The sequence below is a fragment of the Quercus robur genome, chromosome 8 (genome assembly GCF_932294415.1).
Source record: "Quercus robur chromosome 8, dhQueRobu3.1, whole genome shotgun sequence".
NCBI classification, from domain to species: Eukaryota; Viridiplantae; Streptophyta; class Magnoliopsida; order Fagales; family Fagaceae; genus Quercus; species Quercus robur.
In genome coordinates this window covers 10,272,906-10,290,000 of record NC_065541.1, presented here as the reverse complement: position 1 = coordinate 10,290,000, position 17,095 = coordinate 10,272,906, and the positions used below count along the sequence as shown (strand labels likewise).

General features: G+C 33.5%; 1 protein-coding gene across 2 annotated transcripts; it reads right to left on the bottom strand.

Moving 5' to 3' along the window:
• Positions 1–9,016: 9,016 nt before the first annotated feature.
• LOC126694536 (condensin complex subunit 2-like) lies at positions 9,017–17,095 on the bottom strand. 2 transcript variants are annotated; one of them, XM_050390871.1, is made up of 13 exons: positions 16,734–17,095; positions 15,767–15,868; positions 15,554–15,671; positions 14,900–14,964; positions 14,765–14,825; positions 14,465–14,665; positions 14,069–14,352; positions 13,591–13,735; positions 13,243–13,499; positions 12,769–12,799; positions 11,170–11,315; positions 10,727–10,884; positions 9,017–9,571 (listed from the first exon to the last, which is right to left on the bottom strand). In XM_050390871.1, the coding sequence occupies exons 1-13, from the start codon at positions 17,001–17,003 to the stop codon at positions 9,436–9,438; spliced, it is 1,974 nt and encodes a 657-aa protein (XP_050246828.1). In that variant the 5' UTR covers positions 17,004–17,095; the 3' UTR covers positions 9,017–9,435. The 2 variants fall into 2 exon arrangements, with proteins under 2 accessions (XP_050246828.1, XP_050246827.1); XM_050390870.1 differs by having other exon boundaries at positions 10,774–10,884; positions 16,734–17,092.

The following is a 17,095-nucleotide window of genomic DNA, read 5'->3' as shown; positions in this document are numbered from 1 at the left end:
CAACTATATGTGAATCTTGAAACAACTTTTTTTTTTTTTTTTTCCTTTTTCAAGGAAAATTATTTATAAAAATTATTCTTATATATTAGAAAGTGTTTAGTTAACGGGTGCCACTAGGACATCCATTAAATATCTATTTTAGAAAACAATTGAAAAAATTATCAAAAAAATCAATTATTTTTCATAAAAAAATTCTTAAAATAATATATTAATGAATGACCTTAATGAAATCCTATAAAAAAAATGTAAGAAATTACAAGGTGTGACCATAGTAGACGCATCATGCATGACAGTATGACACAATTACTTCTTCAAGTGGGCTGAGTCATAACATCACATCAAGTAGTTGCCTTTAAATATTTAACCTTAAAACTTACTCCATACCGACCTCCTATCCATTAGTGATTTGTTCACAACTAGTTTCTAAAAATCTAAGTTGACCCATCAATGACAAATAAGCCAATAGAAAAGAAAAACCAAATATATGGGTGGCTAAGGGGCTGTTTGAATTGGCAATTTTCATAATTTAATTCTCAATTTCCATAATTCATAACTCAAAAATTGTGGGACTCATAGCAAAAAGGTTGTTTAGCAAATAATAACTTTGTTTCCATCATTCAATTCTCTGATATTTGAGTTATGAGTTATGGAAACTGAAAACATATAAAGATTGTTTTCAATTTCCATAACTCATAACTCAATGACAATATTGTAATTAAACACACATAGGAGACCCATAGCCGCAACTTTTGACCACCTTTTGACTTTTTTTTTTCTTTTCCTGGGTTGGCCGGTCTTCAGTTCTGTTTTTTTTTTTTTTTTTTTTTTTTTTTTTTTTTAGCTTCGGTGAGTTTGGGTACTGAAAACAAAAACAAAAACAAAAAAAAAAAAAACAAAAAACAAAAAAAAGCTGCACTAGCTGACAGGTATGACCACAAATAGTGTGAAAAATATTGAGTGATGGAAATTGGGTGATGATACCAAATGGGTGTGAAAAATTGAGTGATGAGTGATGAAAATTAAGTGATGGAAAAAATAATCCAAACAGCCCCTAAAAGTTCAATCTCCAATTAAAATGCAATGGACTTTTCCATCACCAACACACTATGGCATGGGAGGTGGTACAAATTAAATGGATTTTATATGTTCATGTCTCTCCTGTTGATTATTTCTATTGTCCTGTATGGCCTTTTGCTATAGTGAACAGATATAGACACAAGTGGATTTGGAAGTTAAAACTTCAGCATATTGATTAATATTAAAACAATTAATAATAACGTATTGGTAATGTTATAGAAGTTAATCTAGTTTTGTAGTCGGATGCTTCTTTATTGGTGCACTAGGGATTTTTACATGACTTTCTTCACCAAAGTTATAAAGGCTGCCTTCGTGATGTCATGACACCATATTTCGACAGCAACCAGATAGAAACATCAAGCTCAGTTACCTATACCTGCATCCAACCTGTATAAGGGGGAACAATCGAATCTCCTGACCAATATTTGCTGCACTAATGACATGGCATATGCCAACATGTTAGGACCAACCTAAGGAGGCAATAGCAATAGACTTTGTTACAGGAGGGAGAAAAATTATGGGCTAAATTGCTCATCAGCCAATTCAGAAGATATTAGGACCGAAAAATCATGTGTGATATGATAAATTATTTTTTGTCCCAAAAATTTAAATAATTCAAAAATAGTAAATTTAATTATATTTTTTTATATATAAAGAAAAGTATTCAGATCTTTTCAAGTATCTAATTATTCTCTTAAGTATGTGCAGTCCTTCAATCCCACACACATCAGGTTATTATAAGGAGAAATTTCTTCAAAGTGGCCCCAAAGTGCTGGCAAGAGTTCGAACTCAGGATTTCATGAATATCTCTTGAGAAATTTAATCATTATTCTAACACCCCACACGTGTACCCAAATTTTCCCTTAATAAGTAGAAGTACCATTATCACAAAAGATGAAGCACTATCTATTAGTCCATTATGAGTTTAATAATTTAACCATTATTCTTACATGATCCGCGTAGAGCCTCAGTACTTTTTTTAGACTTTGTGCATAAAAAAGAGTTCCGCAAAGCACCAAAAAAGTATCATTGAGAATCCTCTAATAATTTTAGGCTTTGTGCATAAAAAAGAGTTCTGCAAAGCACCAAAAAAGTATCATTGAGAATCCTGTGTAGTCTTCTCTGTGTAGGAGTTAACCATGTCCGTGATCTTTCCCGGAGAGGACAGAACACAGACTGTTTCAATAAAAGGTGTGGACATGTCTTAGAAGTTACTCTAGTTAAATGGAGTTAGGGTCGAGGGATCTGTGTTTGAAAGACAACAATCCTGAATGGATTCATATTCTTTTGTCCAAAATGGAATCCAAAAGTCGATTGCCCATTCTAGTAAAAAACAATTCTGACAAACTACTAAAGTTTCTAGCACTAAATAATTGCCTCATGATGCATTAATAATCCATGGACCATGACATTTCCTTAGAAAATCATTCTAAAGCATACATCAAATTGAAAATTTTTCATTGTGCAGATCCAAGAAGAAATAACATAAGCCATATATCTATATTGATATCTCAAATCATCAATACCCAAACCAATTAATATATTCCATGGAACTTCTATCTCAAACTTTATGCGGTGTGGCCAGACCATTCACCTGTTATATCAGCAGGAATCATATATGAAGAAAAAACGGAAAACAAGCATGACCACTATCAGTAGCAACCAAAATATTTTGTACAAAAAAGTGAAAGTTGGAACCATGAAAGAATAATGTGGTTCTCCTCTACCCAATCATGATTACCCAATGGTATAGCCAGTGGCGGATGATCAAAGGGACTAGAGGGGCCCAGGCCCCCCCCCCCCCCCCCCCCCCCCCCAATATTTTGAAAAATATCATTTATAATATATGATGTAATTATATTTACAAGCAGCTAATTGGGAAAATGCAACTTGGCCCCTTTTATTTATTATTAAATTTCTTAATATTTTTTAGTGTAAGCATAGTCAACAAATAATTAAGTAATAATCTTCTCATAATATATGTCAAGAGTGATGATATATATATGTGTGTGTATCAGGTTGTGAATAGCATTAGTGTTTTTTTTTTTTTTTTTTTTGGTGTGTAAAATGTAATAATATCTTTTCAAATGTATTTTTTTTTATTCCATGTAATTTTCAATTGTTTTAACTACATATCTATAATTTATAATTGATTTAATTATAATACTTGACTGCCAACAAATTATTAAAAAAACTATGTTTTATTTAATATTCAGATAACTTATATATATTATAGGGTAAATAATATACAATTACATAGTATTCTTTTACATCTAAATAAATAAATAAATAGAAACATAAAATATAAAATAAATTCTTCAAAGCATTTTAAATATAATAATAATGATACGAATTTTTTTTTTTCTTCTTGAGTTTTTTTGTTGTTTAAATATATGATTTATGTTAATTGTGACCCCCAAATAAAACTTCTTGACTCCGCCACTGGGTATAGCCTAGGATGGCAAAATATTATGATATAGCATTAATGCTCAAAACTCAACTCAAAAGGCCTTCTGATAGAACCCATGAATCCTCTTCCACGAATCCTCTCTCTGCATCTTCAACTGCTTGTAGAAGTTCCCAATAAAAGTCTCGGCTTTAGTAAACAGCTCTTGCTCACTGACCTCCTCCTCCCCATCTTTTTCTTCTCCTTTTACTTCTTCTTCAGCATAAGCTTCCTCAGCCACATCTTCAGCTTCACTCTCTCCACCTCCTATGAAGAAAAGGCTTGGCATGGAGGGACACTTTGTAACCTTATCAATTTTCACAGATCCTACAAATTTCTCAGAGGCAGATTTCTCGACAACTTTAGCCTTCTTTTCAGTACTTGCAGGCGCAACTACTTTGTCATTAGTGGTCCGAACAACACCATTATCAGGAGAGACTTCTGAGGATGCCAAAGGTTTTGGTGCAGCCAAAACAGTCTGCTTTCTGTCCTCAGAAGGCTTGGAGAAGGATGAAAGAAGGCCTGCCTCGGCCCCGAGGGCGATAATGAGTATGTTAATTACAAAGTAGAGGTAAGTAGGCCTTAGTGAAGAGGACAAGAGAGGTGTGATAATGAGAAGAACAGCTAGAAGGAAGAGCATTACAACTTGAGATTTCTTGAATTTGTTCATGGTTTTTGTTCTCAAGTGAGTGAAAAAGGTGAAAATGGGGGTGATGAGGGAATTGATGAATGAGTGAAGAAACTTTAGAGAAGTTTGTAGTTGTACCAGTGATTAGTAAAGACCAAATAAGAGATTTTGAACATATATATAGGGGCTTGGAGGGTGGGGGAGTGTAGAGAGAGGTTGATAGATTGATATATACTGTCATTTACCAAGGGTGAGAATTGCATATGTGTGTGTCAATGTGTAATATTTCAGTCCATAAAAACACAAGTTATTGTTGAATATTAGGAGTTGTTGTCACCACAAATTCCTTAGCCAATAGTGTGATTTGCTTTAGTAATTAGGTTATAATGCCCTATACAAATAGATATTTTAATCCTTTTACCAAAAAAAATGATATTTTAATCCTTATCCCAACTACTATGCCCCATCACTTTTTTGTCTTACTACAAAATATCATATTTCTTGTTATATATGCCATCCATGCATATTCCGTATCAAGTTCTCCCCCCTGGTCATTTTTTAACATTTTGCACTTAAAATTTTATTTTTCATATATAACAATATATAAAGTGTTCCACCATTTAAAATTATATATAACATTAAATTAAATACAATTTTGGAATTTTTAATCTAAACCGTGAAATAAATTCATTTAAAATTAATGGAGAGGATATTTTTGTCATCAATCTCTACACCTTTATTATAAAATACAAGGTACCCAAGGAAGTAGCAAAAGCAATAATAATAATATAATTAGTTGCAAACCGGTGCGATGCATAATATTCATGAAAATAATGGTACCATCATCTATTATTGTATGCAAAATGCATACACCAATACAAATTTGCCAAATAGTGCAAAATACATCAACCCAAAATAGAATTAGATTGAATAACCTAATAAAATTGATAATACTTTGATAAAACTATATCGAAACATGCAAATTTGAAGCGAAAATTAAATAAATATTAACAAAAAGTATCATTGGTGAAAAAAATTGTAGAACAGTAAAAATAAAATAAAAAAATCCACCAAAAGAGAAACAAGTTAGAAGAAAGTATTGACTTTTTTTTGTAGGTAGAATGTGGAATAGATCAAGGAAAGAGGTTCAAAGGGAATACTAAAGAAATTTATTTAGAAACTAAGATGGAAGAGAAAGGATTGAAAGAAGAATAAGGTTAGAGTAAGAAATTAGAAAAGAAGAAGAGAAGTAAAAAGTGAGGAGAGGAAAGCTAAACAAAATGTAACAGTAGAATATAAGGAGACATAAATGTGAGAATTGAATAAAGCAAAGGAAATGAATTTGGAAACAAAAACAAAACCCAAAAAGAAGTAAAAAAATGTTGATGTGATATAGGAGCTTGGAATATCAAATACAATACTTTCATTATTATATATGGAATAGATTACCATTATATCAAAATCAGAATATAACCCGGATGGGATCCCACCATTTTAACCGTATTATGTCAAGTAATCTTCATTAATCATTAACATAATTTGAATAAGGTTCTTGTTAAAGATAATCAAATATGATCATATTATTTTCTCAAGCCCCATCTAATGTTCATGAAAGAGCTTTGAAATGCTAAGGTTGTCATTTAGCATGTACAAGGAAAGAGGGATAATACATGGTAAGAAAAGTGTAGCAAACAAGCAAGCAAGCAATTGGAGTAGAGACAAGAGAACATGCAAGAGGCAAAGAGATGTGAATATAATTGGATAGTGCCTAGATAAGGTCGGTGAAGCATATATTCCTCATTGCCTTTTTACTTTTGTATGTTTTCTAAATTTTTAGCCAAAAAAGAAAAATGTATCTTTGATTGTTTTCTGATTTTTAAGAAGAAAGTCACTTAGCTGTAGGCCTCTTCCTTCCCACAGGAAAATGAGTTTTTAGCAGTAAGCTAGGCTAGGACCTCAATGGGTCCCACAATGGACCTCTAGTGTGGATCCCACAAAGCTAGGACCTTAACTTAGGGCTATAGTATCTCTGATTTTTGAAATTTGGACCCAAAGAGAATCTTCCCCGCCAATTCCCACAGTCCCACTTGTAATAATGCCCACAAACCTCTCACTTTTAATGTGGACCCACAAACCTCTCACTTTTAAGGCCCACTTGCCTCATTGGTCGTTTACTTGGGGCTTTCAGCGATTTAGCTGGGGGACATACATTGAAACCTTATCACAAAATTAACCAAAAATTTTGACCCCCAAAAGCTTTTGGAAATTAGATGCATCACCAAAGAAAAATACAAAATAAATTGTGCATGAATTACAATTTTGTTTTACAGATTTAGCATTAGCATTGGGTTGTAAATCCCCAAATTGCTATTTTATACTATCAAACCACAAAAATGAGTCCTTACCCGAAAGACTATTTTTAAAATATTTTACAACTCAGTTACCGTAACATCTTACAGCAAGATAATATTTTTTTTTAAATAGTTTTTGGCAAAATAATATATTTTTTTAAATATTTTTTTTATTGTCTCTCATCTCTTTTATATTATTTCTAATTCTTCTTTTCTCTGCTCTCTCATTTCTCTCATTATTGTCTCTCGTCTCTTTTAGGTTATATTATTTTATTGTGTAGATATATTATTTTAATGTGTTGTATAGTAAAATAAAAAACTGAGATGTTGAGTATATTATAAAGTGAGATAGTATAATAGATAAAGTAGCTTTTTAGATGGTAAAATATAACATTTTGTTACAATCTCGGAAGATAATGCTCATGATAATTGTTTATCATCATCAAATCAAAATAGGATTTCTTTTTTGGGTAGGAGGATTCAATCCTAAATTTTTTATTTAAGAACAAAGATTTAAAATTTAAATAATTTAAATCCAAACATAAATTATAAATTAATTAAAATTTATGGAAATAGTTTTTTTTTTTAATGACCTGCATGGTCGGCCCAACTCTTCTCTCCCTTTGTTCTTTTTTCACATGCACGCTTATCGCCCATGAGTCCTAATAGTCTTTGAAAATAACAAAAAGCCTCCAATAAAAAGTGGATAAAAAAAAGGGTATTTTAAACATGATTCTGTTTTTTGTTACTTTCCAAGTTGCTCATTTGTAACGAAGAATAAGATATAGCAATCCTCTGCCATTTCTGCTTTGAGTTTATCCAGAAGTTGTCAAAAGCAGTTTTTCACTTTTATAATTTATTCTCTAAGCTTTAAAGGGTATTATATAAATCAAAATGGATGCAACAAAGTTAAAAAGCAACTGTAGACTGTGTAGTCAATTCTACGGCTTACAAATATAAAATCTCTAGGCCCTACTAGACAATCTCTAGTGAAGGATAGAATTTTTATTAAAGATTAATGTGACACAATCTTATGGATTTCATTGTACTGATTTAGAAGATATAGATGCATTGTTCTTTTAGCAAGTTATGTTCACTGCGTATATTTCCTATCATATTACTAGAGAAGTCAAATTCAAATTTCTCCTTTAAACTGATTTAAGATCTGAAAAATCAATCTCCAAAAGACAACATTATGCACTGCATCAATTTTTTTTAAATAAATATATGTTAAAAAATGTGGCAGCAAATTAGAGATTCCTTTCACCAACTAGGTGCCAACTAATCCAAACTTTCTTTTGGTGAAATTTAGCTGAAAATGCAGATACACTAGATTTAGTTTATGCAGACGGCAAAAGACATATGAGAGAGCTTGATCCTTGCAAGGGAATAATAACAAAAGAGACTTAGATCACTTTCCATTGTGTAGTACCCAAAATTATGGATGATAAAAAAAATTTATCATATCCAACCTACTTTATTTGCATAGGTTTTTCTCGTTCTTGAAAAGAGACATGATAGGGACAAGTTTTGCTTGTCCCATCTTATCCCTTCCCGCCTTTCTCCAAGTGTATATAGATACTTTTTATTTAATATATATTTATATTAGTTATATATAAGATTTAATTTATTTTACACATATCCCTTTTTTTTTTATACATATTCCATTACCTTGTCTTAAACACACTTGGTTTGTCTCTTTCTCTTGTTGCCACCTCTTTCTTTTCCTTCTCATCTCTCACCAATGACAAAACCATGTAATTAAAGATGGAAAAAATACCTCTAGCCCACGATCAGCCCCTATTGATCCCTCCCCAAGATAGGGACAAGGCACACCCTATGCTACTGTCATCCCTACTTCAAATTATATTTACTCAATACTTCAGGAGCAATAATCCCTTCTCTCATGTGATGACGTGAATAATAAGAAATATCATGAATTAATTAGTAAAACTATCATACGAGAAGAGAGTATTATTCCAAAGTACTCAACAATTACATTGAAATAATGAAATTTAGTTATTAACATCTTCCTTCTTTTCTTTTTCTTTTTTTCTTTTTTTGACTAAGAATTGAACTCTACCGCCCACCCTGCTCTGTATATGCAGCTGTCACGTTACGTCAATATTAAATGTCACATTTTTTACAAATTTATTTAGAGTTATCCAAACCTTTGTGTAACAAAATGCACAAATGGATGTCATTTTCGTTTGGATCTCAAGTCATAGATACAAAATGACCACAACCACAATAGATTCTTTCCAAGTTCATCAAACAGATTAAGTCGCCTTTTTCTTTTACTTTTGCTGTCACCACTCGTGTAAGACAATCCTTCACATAGCATGTTCATGTCATCCTGACACAGATCTATCTTATCCCATTCATCCAGCAATGGAATCTTAATTTAACAGGAATAGAAATCCAATGTGTACCATGGACAAAACGCGAAACCTCTCTAAAGCAAAAATTCTAAAACAAAACAAGCTGTTTTTAACAACCAATTGAACACAGTGATGACACAGGAAGTGAAGATATGATTCCAAATAACACTATACTCGTGCACATATAGCAGCATATACAAAGCCAGATATGCTGAAAACAATAAAACCCACCTATACACAAAATTAAGACGTAATCATACAACAAAGACCAGAAAATACTGCTAATTGTTACAATTATGATTTCTTTTTCTTTTTTTTAAGAATTCTGATTTCTAGTGCTTGAATGGTTGCAAGAACTAGGCATATAAGAGATACAAGCTATTTCCACCCAAAAAAAGAGAGAGAGATACATGCTATTTTCCCAATTTTTATAATACAAAAATCAAGTGGCATCTTGGTTATAGGATGAAACCTGAACTACTCCATCTGAGTTTCAGAAAGAAGACGGAAGACATATTCTGAGATCATCTAGAGTGGGGCAATCGTGGATGCTTAAACCATGCTCATTGGCCAAATGCAATAGGCAGATGAAACACAAATGGGGAGAGATATCCTCTGGAGCAGCAGCTTGGCATTCGGCAGGAAAGGTGGACAAGAGATGTCTGAAAGAAATTGTATCTTCGCACACCTTTTGACAAGAAGCACATAATTCATAATAAGAAACATACTTTTCAAGGTAAATAATGCAAATGGAAAACAGCCAAAAACAGAAACCTGGTAACGAGTTAGCAAAATGTGTGCGTGTGTGTGGATAGATATATGTAGTGTTCATTTTCTTGTTGAACAAACTCAAGCCTGTCAATGAGCGACTTGATTTACTCATCATTTTCTGGTTTATAGTAAACAGTACTACTAAAATTGTTTCCCCTTCCCAAATCTATGCAAATAATTAATTAATAAATTATAGTTGAAATTATACTATTTAATTTAATTAGATAAAAATTTTGTTTATATACATAAAAATTAGATTTCCCAATCATGTATTGTTAAAAATTATATATAAAATGGACTATTTATATTATCAATACATACAAATAATAATTTGATATTCTTATAAGCTTATTTACAAACTTAAACAATCTAATCTCAAGTCTATATAATTGTATTTTTATACATGTATACATATAAACATATAGTATTATATTACTTAAATTGAGCATCATACTCATGCGCTTGTTCACAAACACAATATTATGTTTGAGTTCAACTTGTTTAACTGTAGAGCCTAAATTTAAGCATGAGCTTGATTCATTTTCTAAATAAATGAACATAAAAAAAATAAATAAATAAAATTTAAAAATAACATAAAATAAAATAATCTTTTCTCGAGCCGAGTCCTAGCAATTCACAAACAACTCAGTTCATTTCTAGCTCCTAGAATTATGACATAAAAGAACTTGCAAGATGCTACGAACAGGCAGGCTGCAGCAAAATCAATAAGCATTTAGTAATGCCTTAGTGCTGATAGGAAAAGTAGTTCACTTTCCAAAACATTCATTATCATGAACTTTACATGAATTGTATTCACATCAATAATGTCATCTCTTTACACATCAAATTGCAAATAAACTGCAGATAAATTCAAAAGTTGTGAATTTTTTGAATTTCTGCAAATAGGCTTAAGAGTTCCAATAATTATGCGGTCCATCCGAGTGGGGGATAACTTAAATATATCAAACTTCTGAATTGATCAGCTCTTTGAACTTAACTTTTCTATGTAATGAACTAAAAATGCAAGTCCAATGGAACATTTTGAACAATGAATGATAATACACACACATACATTTGTGTCAGAAATGAATCTACGACAAGTGAAAAGAAGAGGCTCACTGGCTCAGGAACTTCAGTAGATTCTTGAATCTGACCCCAAAGAGTTTCCTTCAATGCATGTACATCAACTTGTTTTGAAGTTTTGTCATATTGAACTTCAATTTTGTTTACCTGAAACATTAGCAATCATGAGCCAGGACAAAAAGAAACACACACATACAAAATTATGGGTAATAATGATTAGTGCAATTCTAAGAAATTATTTATTTTAACAAGTAATCTTCAACCAACAAATTATATTACAAACTTCACCAGGCTCAAAATTTTCTTCATTAATAATTATTGAATAATGTACATCCAATCTATTTGAAACACCTATAGACCTGACTCAAAAGAATAACATGACTGACTTGAATCTTTCAAAAGAAAATAATGGAAAATAGAATAAAAACAAACCCGGCGAGGTTGAGAGACAAGTCCATCTATCTCCTCCACATCATTATGAACACATCCATCATCATATTGACCACTAAGCACACTCTCATTGTCCCATGATGGCAACGCTTCACCAAAATCATTGTTTCCTTGCCATGAGTTAGCATCTGGAGAAAATAAAAGGAAGGTAATCATCATTCAATGCAATTAATATACACTCCCCAACTCTTTTTGGAAATACTTTTCCCAATTCTTTTTTTTTTTTAATTGGTAAGTTAGACACGTTAGACACACACCCAATGGGTTTTCAACTATGAAGCACAGACGCGGCTGGGAGGGTGCTGCACCAGAGTCTGATGCGGCCCGACGCGGGGTGCGATGTCCGACGCAACTGCCCACTCGTCGGTGCCAAGTCTGAGCTTTTTTTTTTTTTTTTTTTTCACAGATTCGCACCGACTCAACTTGATTCACGCCGACTCGGCTTCAATTCACTCCGATTCAGCCAAAATCGGGCCGTATTGGCCAAATCATGTTGTATCAACTGGCGACCGAAACGGCTGAAACAGGCCGAAATCGGCCTTGAATTATGGCAAAACAGCTGAAATCAGCTTTGAATAAGGCCCAAACATCCTAAATCTGTCCTTCCTCAATTTTATTCTGAATATTTGTGTTTTCTTTTTTGTTTTGTGTTTCTTGCCTTCTTCTTCCTTTGTTTTGTGAATCAAGGCATAGTAATGTGTTTTTTAAGAATATTTTAATAGTAAAAATATATAGAAAATATAAATAAAAATATTTTTAATAATTTTTTAATCGCTGCATCCTACTTTTTCAAAAATTGCCGTGTCCCGCACCCGAATCCGGAAACGCACCCGTGCTTCTTTGGTTTTCAACCCAAAACCTCATTTTGCTCTTACAAGGTTAGGAGGTGCCATTTGAGCTAGAGATCATTGACACTTCTCCCAATTTTTCTTGAAGATACTTCCTATGCTATCACAAGAGAGAAGAAAGAAACACTATAACCTTGTGAGATGATGGCATAATATTCCCTTCCCTTTCTTTTTGGAAACAATTTGATTCCTTTTTTTTATTGGTAAGTTGCACACATACCCTATGGGTTTTCCACCCACAACAACCTCACCCCTCCACCTTGCTCTGACAAGGGAAGGAGCTGCCATTTGAGTTAGAGGTCATTAACACTCCTCCCCAATTCTTCTTGGAAATGCATACTAAAATATCACAAGAGAGAAGAAAGAAACAATATTGCTGTACTCTTTGAAAAGTGAAAAATGATTATTTAACATAAAATGATGAGACAAAGAACATTAGAACCTTGTAAGATGATGCCTTACTAAATAGACAGTTAAGGAATGAGAAGTTAAGAAGCAAATAAGGCACACTCAATATATTGTGCCCAATATATTGAAGATAGATCCTATAGAAACTATACAGGATTCTCTGCCTCACATCATCAGATAGATACCATAAAATATAAAGGAAAAAGAAGTATTATGTACATCCCTAGAATTTATCCCCGCATATGTGTTTTGCACTCAAATTCAGTATGAAAAACAGTTCAGTTGCAATTTTAGAAAATTGTGAGAAAGGAAGAAGGGCCTGTACCTGAAAATTTCCGTGTTCTCTTCCCAAGGCACTACAATCAAAATTTGCATACCATTATCAACCACAACAAACAATAGAAGGCCTAAAGAATTAATTCCAAATTAGGGCAGAAACTTGATTTTTCAAATACAAATTCTTCTCAACATTACAGAAAAATATATAAGATATTTTAGACTATAAAATTCAAAGTACATATTACCAATTTTACTTTCTTTATTAGTAGCAAAGTACAATTTAAAATAATTCTGTGGGCTATATATGTATGCGTGTGTGTGTATTCCATCCATTACAAACTCATTCCAATGCTTATATAATTTAATATGCTGGATTGGCACCTCCCTATCACACAAAGAAAAAAAAGTTGAGATCAAGTTGACCTCAAATAGCTTGCCTAAGTACCTAATCAAATTTTAAGCTACATTGCTGGAAACCATATAGTAAAGTTATTTATGGTTAGGGATTAAGCTACAATACCAGAACATTGGGAAGAAGAAACAATTTGACAAGATTCTCAGGTTGATAATGGCAATCATCTGGAAGTCTGTTACTAGTCGGTGCTCTATTTGCAGGTAAAAGTAAGGACTTTGGATTTTTGGGGGGAAGAAAGATATCATCCACTTCCTTGTTCAAGGAATTTGTGAAGTCAATGTCAACTTCAGTGAGGATTTTCTTCTTCGTTCTCTTATTTGTGATGGTTGATCCACTTTCTGGGGCAGGAGTATCCTCTGAACCTACAAAATAGATACCATATACGGTATATTAAATGGACACAAACAACATAGGTTACAGAAACTGACAACATAATTTTCACCTGTTACCTACCCTTAGACCTCCGGTACTTCCAATGATCAGGACCTGCCCATGCATTTTGTTTTGAAGTGATTCCAAGCCCTTGAAACAGAAACATGGAAACTTTCTCAAATCTGTCACCCACATCAGGTTCACACATTGTATAGGGATCACTCTCCTGCAGAAAAATGACAAAATTATGGAAGTAACCTTACTTATATTTGTTTCATTTCGGTGAGGCTCCATGTCATGGCAAATTTAGGAGGGAAATGAAATAGAGGTAGTGAAGGCCCAGACCCCCACAGGTTGGAAAGTTTTTATTTATCTGTGCTTATTTGGTTAAAGAATCTAACAAAATAAGAGCAGCCCCACCACCAAATTCTTAATTATGAGCTGGCCAATTCAAGGAAAAATCTCTACATTCACCACCAGATCCATGGGAGTAAAGGGACACACAGAAGGAAAAGAATATGTTATAAGTAACCTCTCACACACAGGATGTAGCAAATACCTCATGACTTTGAAAACTAGGATCTCCAAAACTGGAGCTCTGGTTAACAGAACTTGTCTCAGCCTCGTGATCAAAGGTCCATGCATCATTATTCCCAAATAAATTAGAATCAAAATCAACTTCATTAGCATCATATGCATCAGCAGTCGCATCTGATTGCTGACCGACATTGAATGTTTGTGATGGCCTTTGATTATCCTTATCAAATTGAAAGATAATCTCCTTGAGAGTAGGAGAAATTTCATTTGATGCACGCATGTTCACCACCATCTGCTCAATGGACTCTACAAAGAAAATAAGCAAATGGCTAAAACAAGAAAAGAAAAGGAAAAGGTAAAATATTTGTGCATTTGTATGTGAACGTGAACTAGAGAGTTCATGATGGCAATTTCATACCTTTGGCAAAAGAGAGATCAACCATATCAGAAGTATCATTTTGGGATGAACATGATTTGCACTTCCCTGGTACTTCAAAAGAATCAAAAAGTACCCGACATCCTCCATACACTCCAAGGTTATTCAGTAGAAGACCTTTGGCTCCACCTTCATCAAATTGTGCAGATGTCTGATGATATAGCGGATCCACTGAAAATGCAACTAAAAAAAACCAAAAAAATATATATATACACAAATTAGAAATTCAAAAAGGAAAAGAGATCAATAACTGGAAGGGATAGAAGTAGGATACAAAGTTACCATCAAATTTCTTTACATTAAGAGCTTCAAAAGAGGATTCCAATGTTGACAGTGGTGAAATCTGCACAACCAATTGCATCAGTTTGCAATTGCAGATTAACTCACTAATGCCATCTAATCAGAAACAAACCATACCTTCCTCGCAGTCTCTTTCTTAGAGTGAGCCGTGTCCTGCCCATTGTCACCATCTAAAATAGTTTCTGTCACCAAAGCATTATATTAGGGAACAGACCAAAGTGCAGAAGTAAAGATCTCCCACTGCAAGAAAATGCTAAAAATTAAGAGATAAAAATTGCAAGTTATGGAAGAAATACATGTTAAAAATAGAAGTTACACATATGGCAATGAACGTGGCATGTATCTGTGTATATACAACAACAGACTCACGAGGGCCTTTTGAAGCACAAGGGTCTAAGGCATCAGCTTTTTCAAGTAAAGTATAAAATGTGCAAAGTAAACTTGCCTAAAATAAATATTTTGGTTCTACTATCTCTTCTTGACATATGTCAGCCTTCTTGGTTTCATGAATCTGTAGCAGCTCCAGTTTCCATAACTTGGCCATTAAAAGACACAGATTACAATGACATGCCACTTTTAAGCACATTCTGAGAGATGTCATTGAGTACAAATTTACCACATAGTTCAGCAAAATTAAATTCACCAATCTCAACGACCAAGTATCTTGTACATAACTACGAGTGACCTCTATTAGTCTATACATGAGTTCACTATGAAAGCAAATGCCATTTAGAAGCAATTGTAGCCCTCAGCCTGAGATTATGGCCTAACCTTGTTCATCTTCTATTCCAGCTCTGTTGATCCCTCCCAAAACCTTATATGCTTCCGAGTGCACTGAATCAACCCTCACTGAGTAAATTTTCACCCCTGCTTCCAATGTGCAACTTGCCTACAATTCAAAATCCATAAACCCAAAATCCCAACCATAAAAAACTTAAGAAAAAAACCAATCAATTTTCACAAAAGCGTTTTCGATTTTCGAACCTTTTGAAAATTAGTCTCCGTATCATTTTCAGATTCAACTTTGATAATCTCACTAAGATGATCAATAAGCTTCAGCTCCCAAGTGTTCTTCTGGTTTATTTTCTACATTACAAGGATAATAAAACAAAACAAGAAAGTCACAAAATGATTGTTGATAAAAAAAATAATAAAAAAAAAATTTAAAATGCTCAACAACTCAGCATTAACTATAGCCAAAACTTTGAACAATTTAAAATTAGAAAGAGGTGTATATTTGTGTATGTATTGGTACGAGGGCATGAGCTATTAGTTCTAAGTTCTTCAAATCCTATCCATTCTTAAATAAATGACAAGATTAGATTTTGTCAAGTCATCAATTTTTTCTTTTGATAACATAAGGAGTAAAACCTACGGGCAATTGACCCCACTCACTCCTTACGGGTTAAGTAGTTTATTCTCATGTCCAGTAGCAATTTTGCCAAGTCATCAATAACTTAAAAAGGTACCCAAAATATTGCTTTTATATAAATATGGACAAAATAACAAAATCTAAACCACTCATTTAACAAAAAATGTAATAAGAGTAAAAACTAGTTCACCCACCCTGTTATACACACTTTCACACACATACTCAAATGCACATAAAAATCATGACTTGAAGTCACATGTTTACAATAAAGTCTATGATGGTTCTAATCATTTGTTTACTTTTGAGAAATGACAAATTACCATTGCACGCCTTTGGGTTGATGGTCACTCCACAAATACAAAGTTTTTGTGGGTGGGGGCAAAAGGTTCAAGTCTCCACAAGAGAATTTCATGCCTATATACACTGAGATTTTTCAATCATCTATAAATATATATATGACAAATTAGAGTGTAATTACTCAACAATCAACAACAATGTAACATAAACCCACATGAATTAAATTAGGCTTAAATTACTCATAAATAAGCAACACTTTAGAGAGAGAGAGCGAATACTGACATTTTCGCTGGCGAGCTTAATGCAATTGTGGAACAAGTCGACGATCTGTTCTTTGCTAAGGTAAGGGTCGGTTGTTGTGGTGTTGGTGGCGGCAGAGGTGGTGGTAGGGGCAACGCGGCGATTGGCGGCGGCGCGTGCAGCGCGTGCCTGGGCGCGTTCGAGTTGGTCGTCGTTGGAGCCCAGAAATAACGGGCTGTTCGGTGATTGGAGACGGTTGGCGGTTGTACCTCTCTGCGCTGTTGGCTTAGGGCTTAACGGTTCCACAGCCATTGTTGTTTTCTCACTTGCTCTGTGTGAGAGAGGGAAATTTTGAAAAAGTAGAGAGAGAGAGAGAGAAGTGGTTACTTTCCTATTGGCTGTGA

Coding starts and splice junctions, on each gene's coding strand:
- LOC126694536 (XM_050390870.1), bottom strand. CDS start 17,003: ATGGCTGTGGAACCGTTAAGCCCTAAGCCAACAGCGCAGAGAGGTACA. Junction 15,672..15,766: donor CGGAGACTAATTTTCAAAAG/GTTCGAAAATCG, acceptor TTTGAATTGTAG/GCAAGTTGCACATTGGAAGC. Junction 12,800..13,242: donor TTCTTCTTCCCAATGTTCTG/GTATTGTAGCTT, acceptor TTTTGATTGTAG/TGCCTTGGGAAGAGAACACG.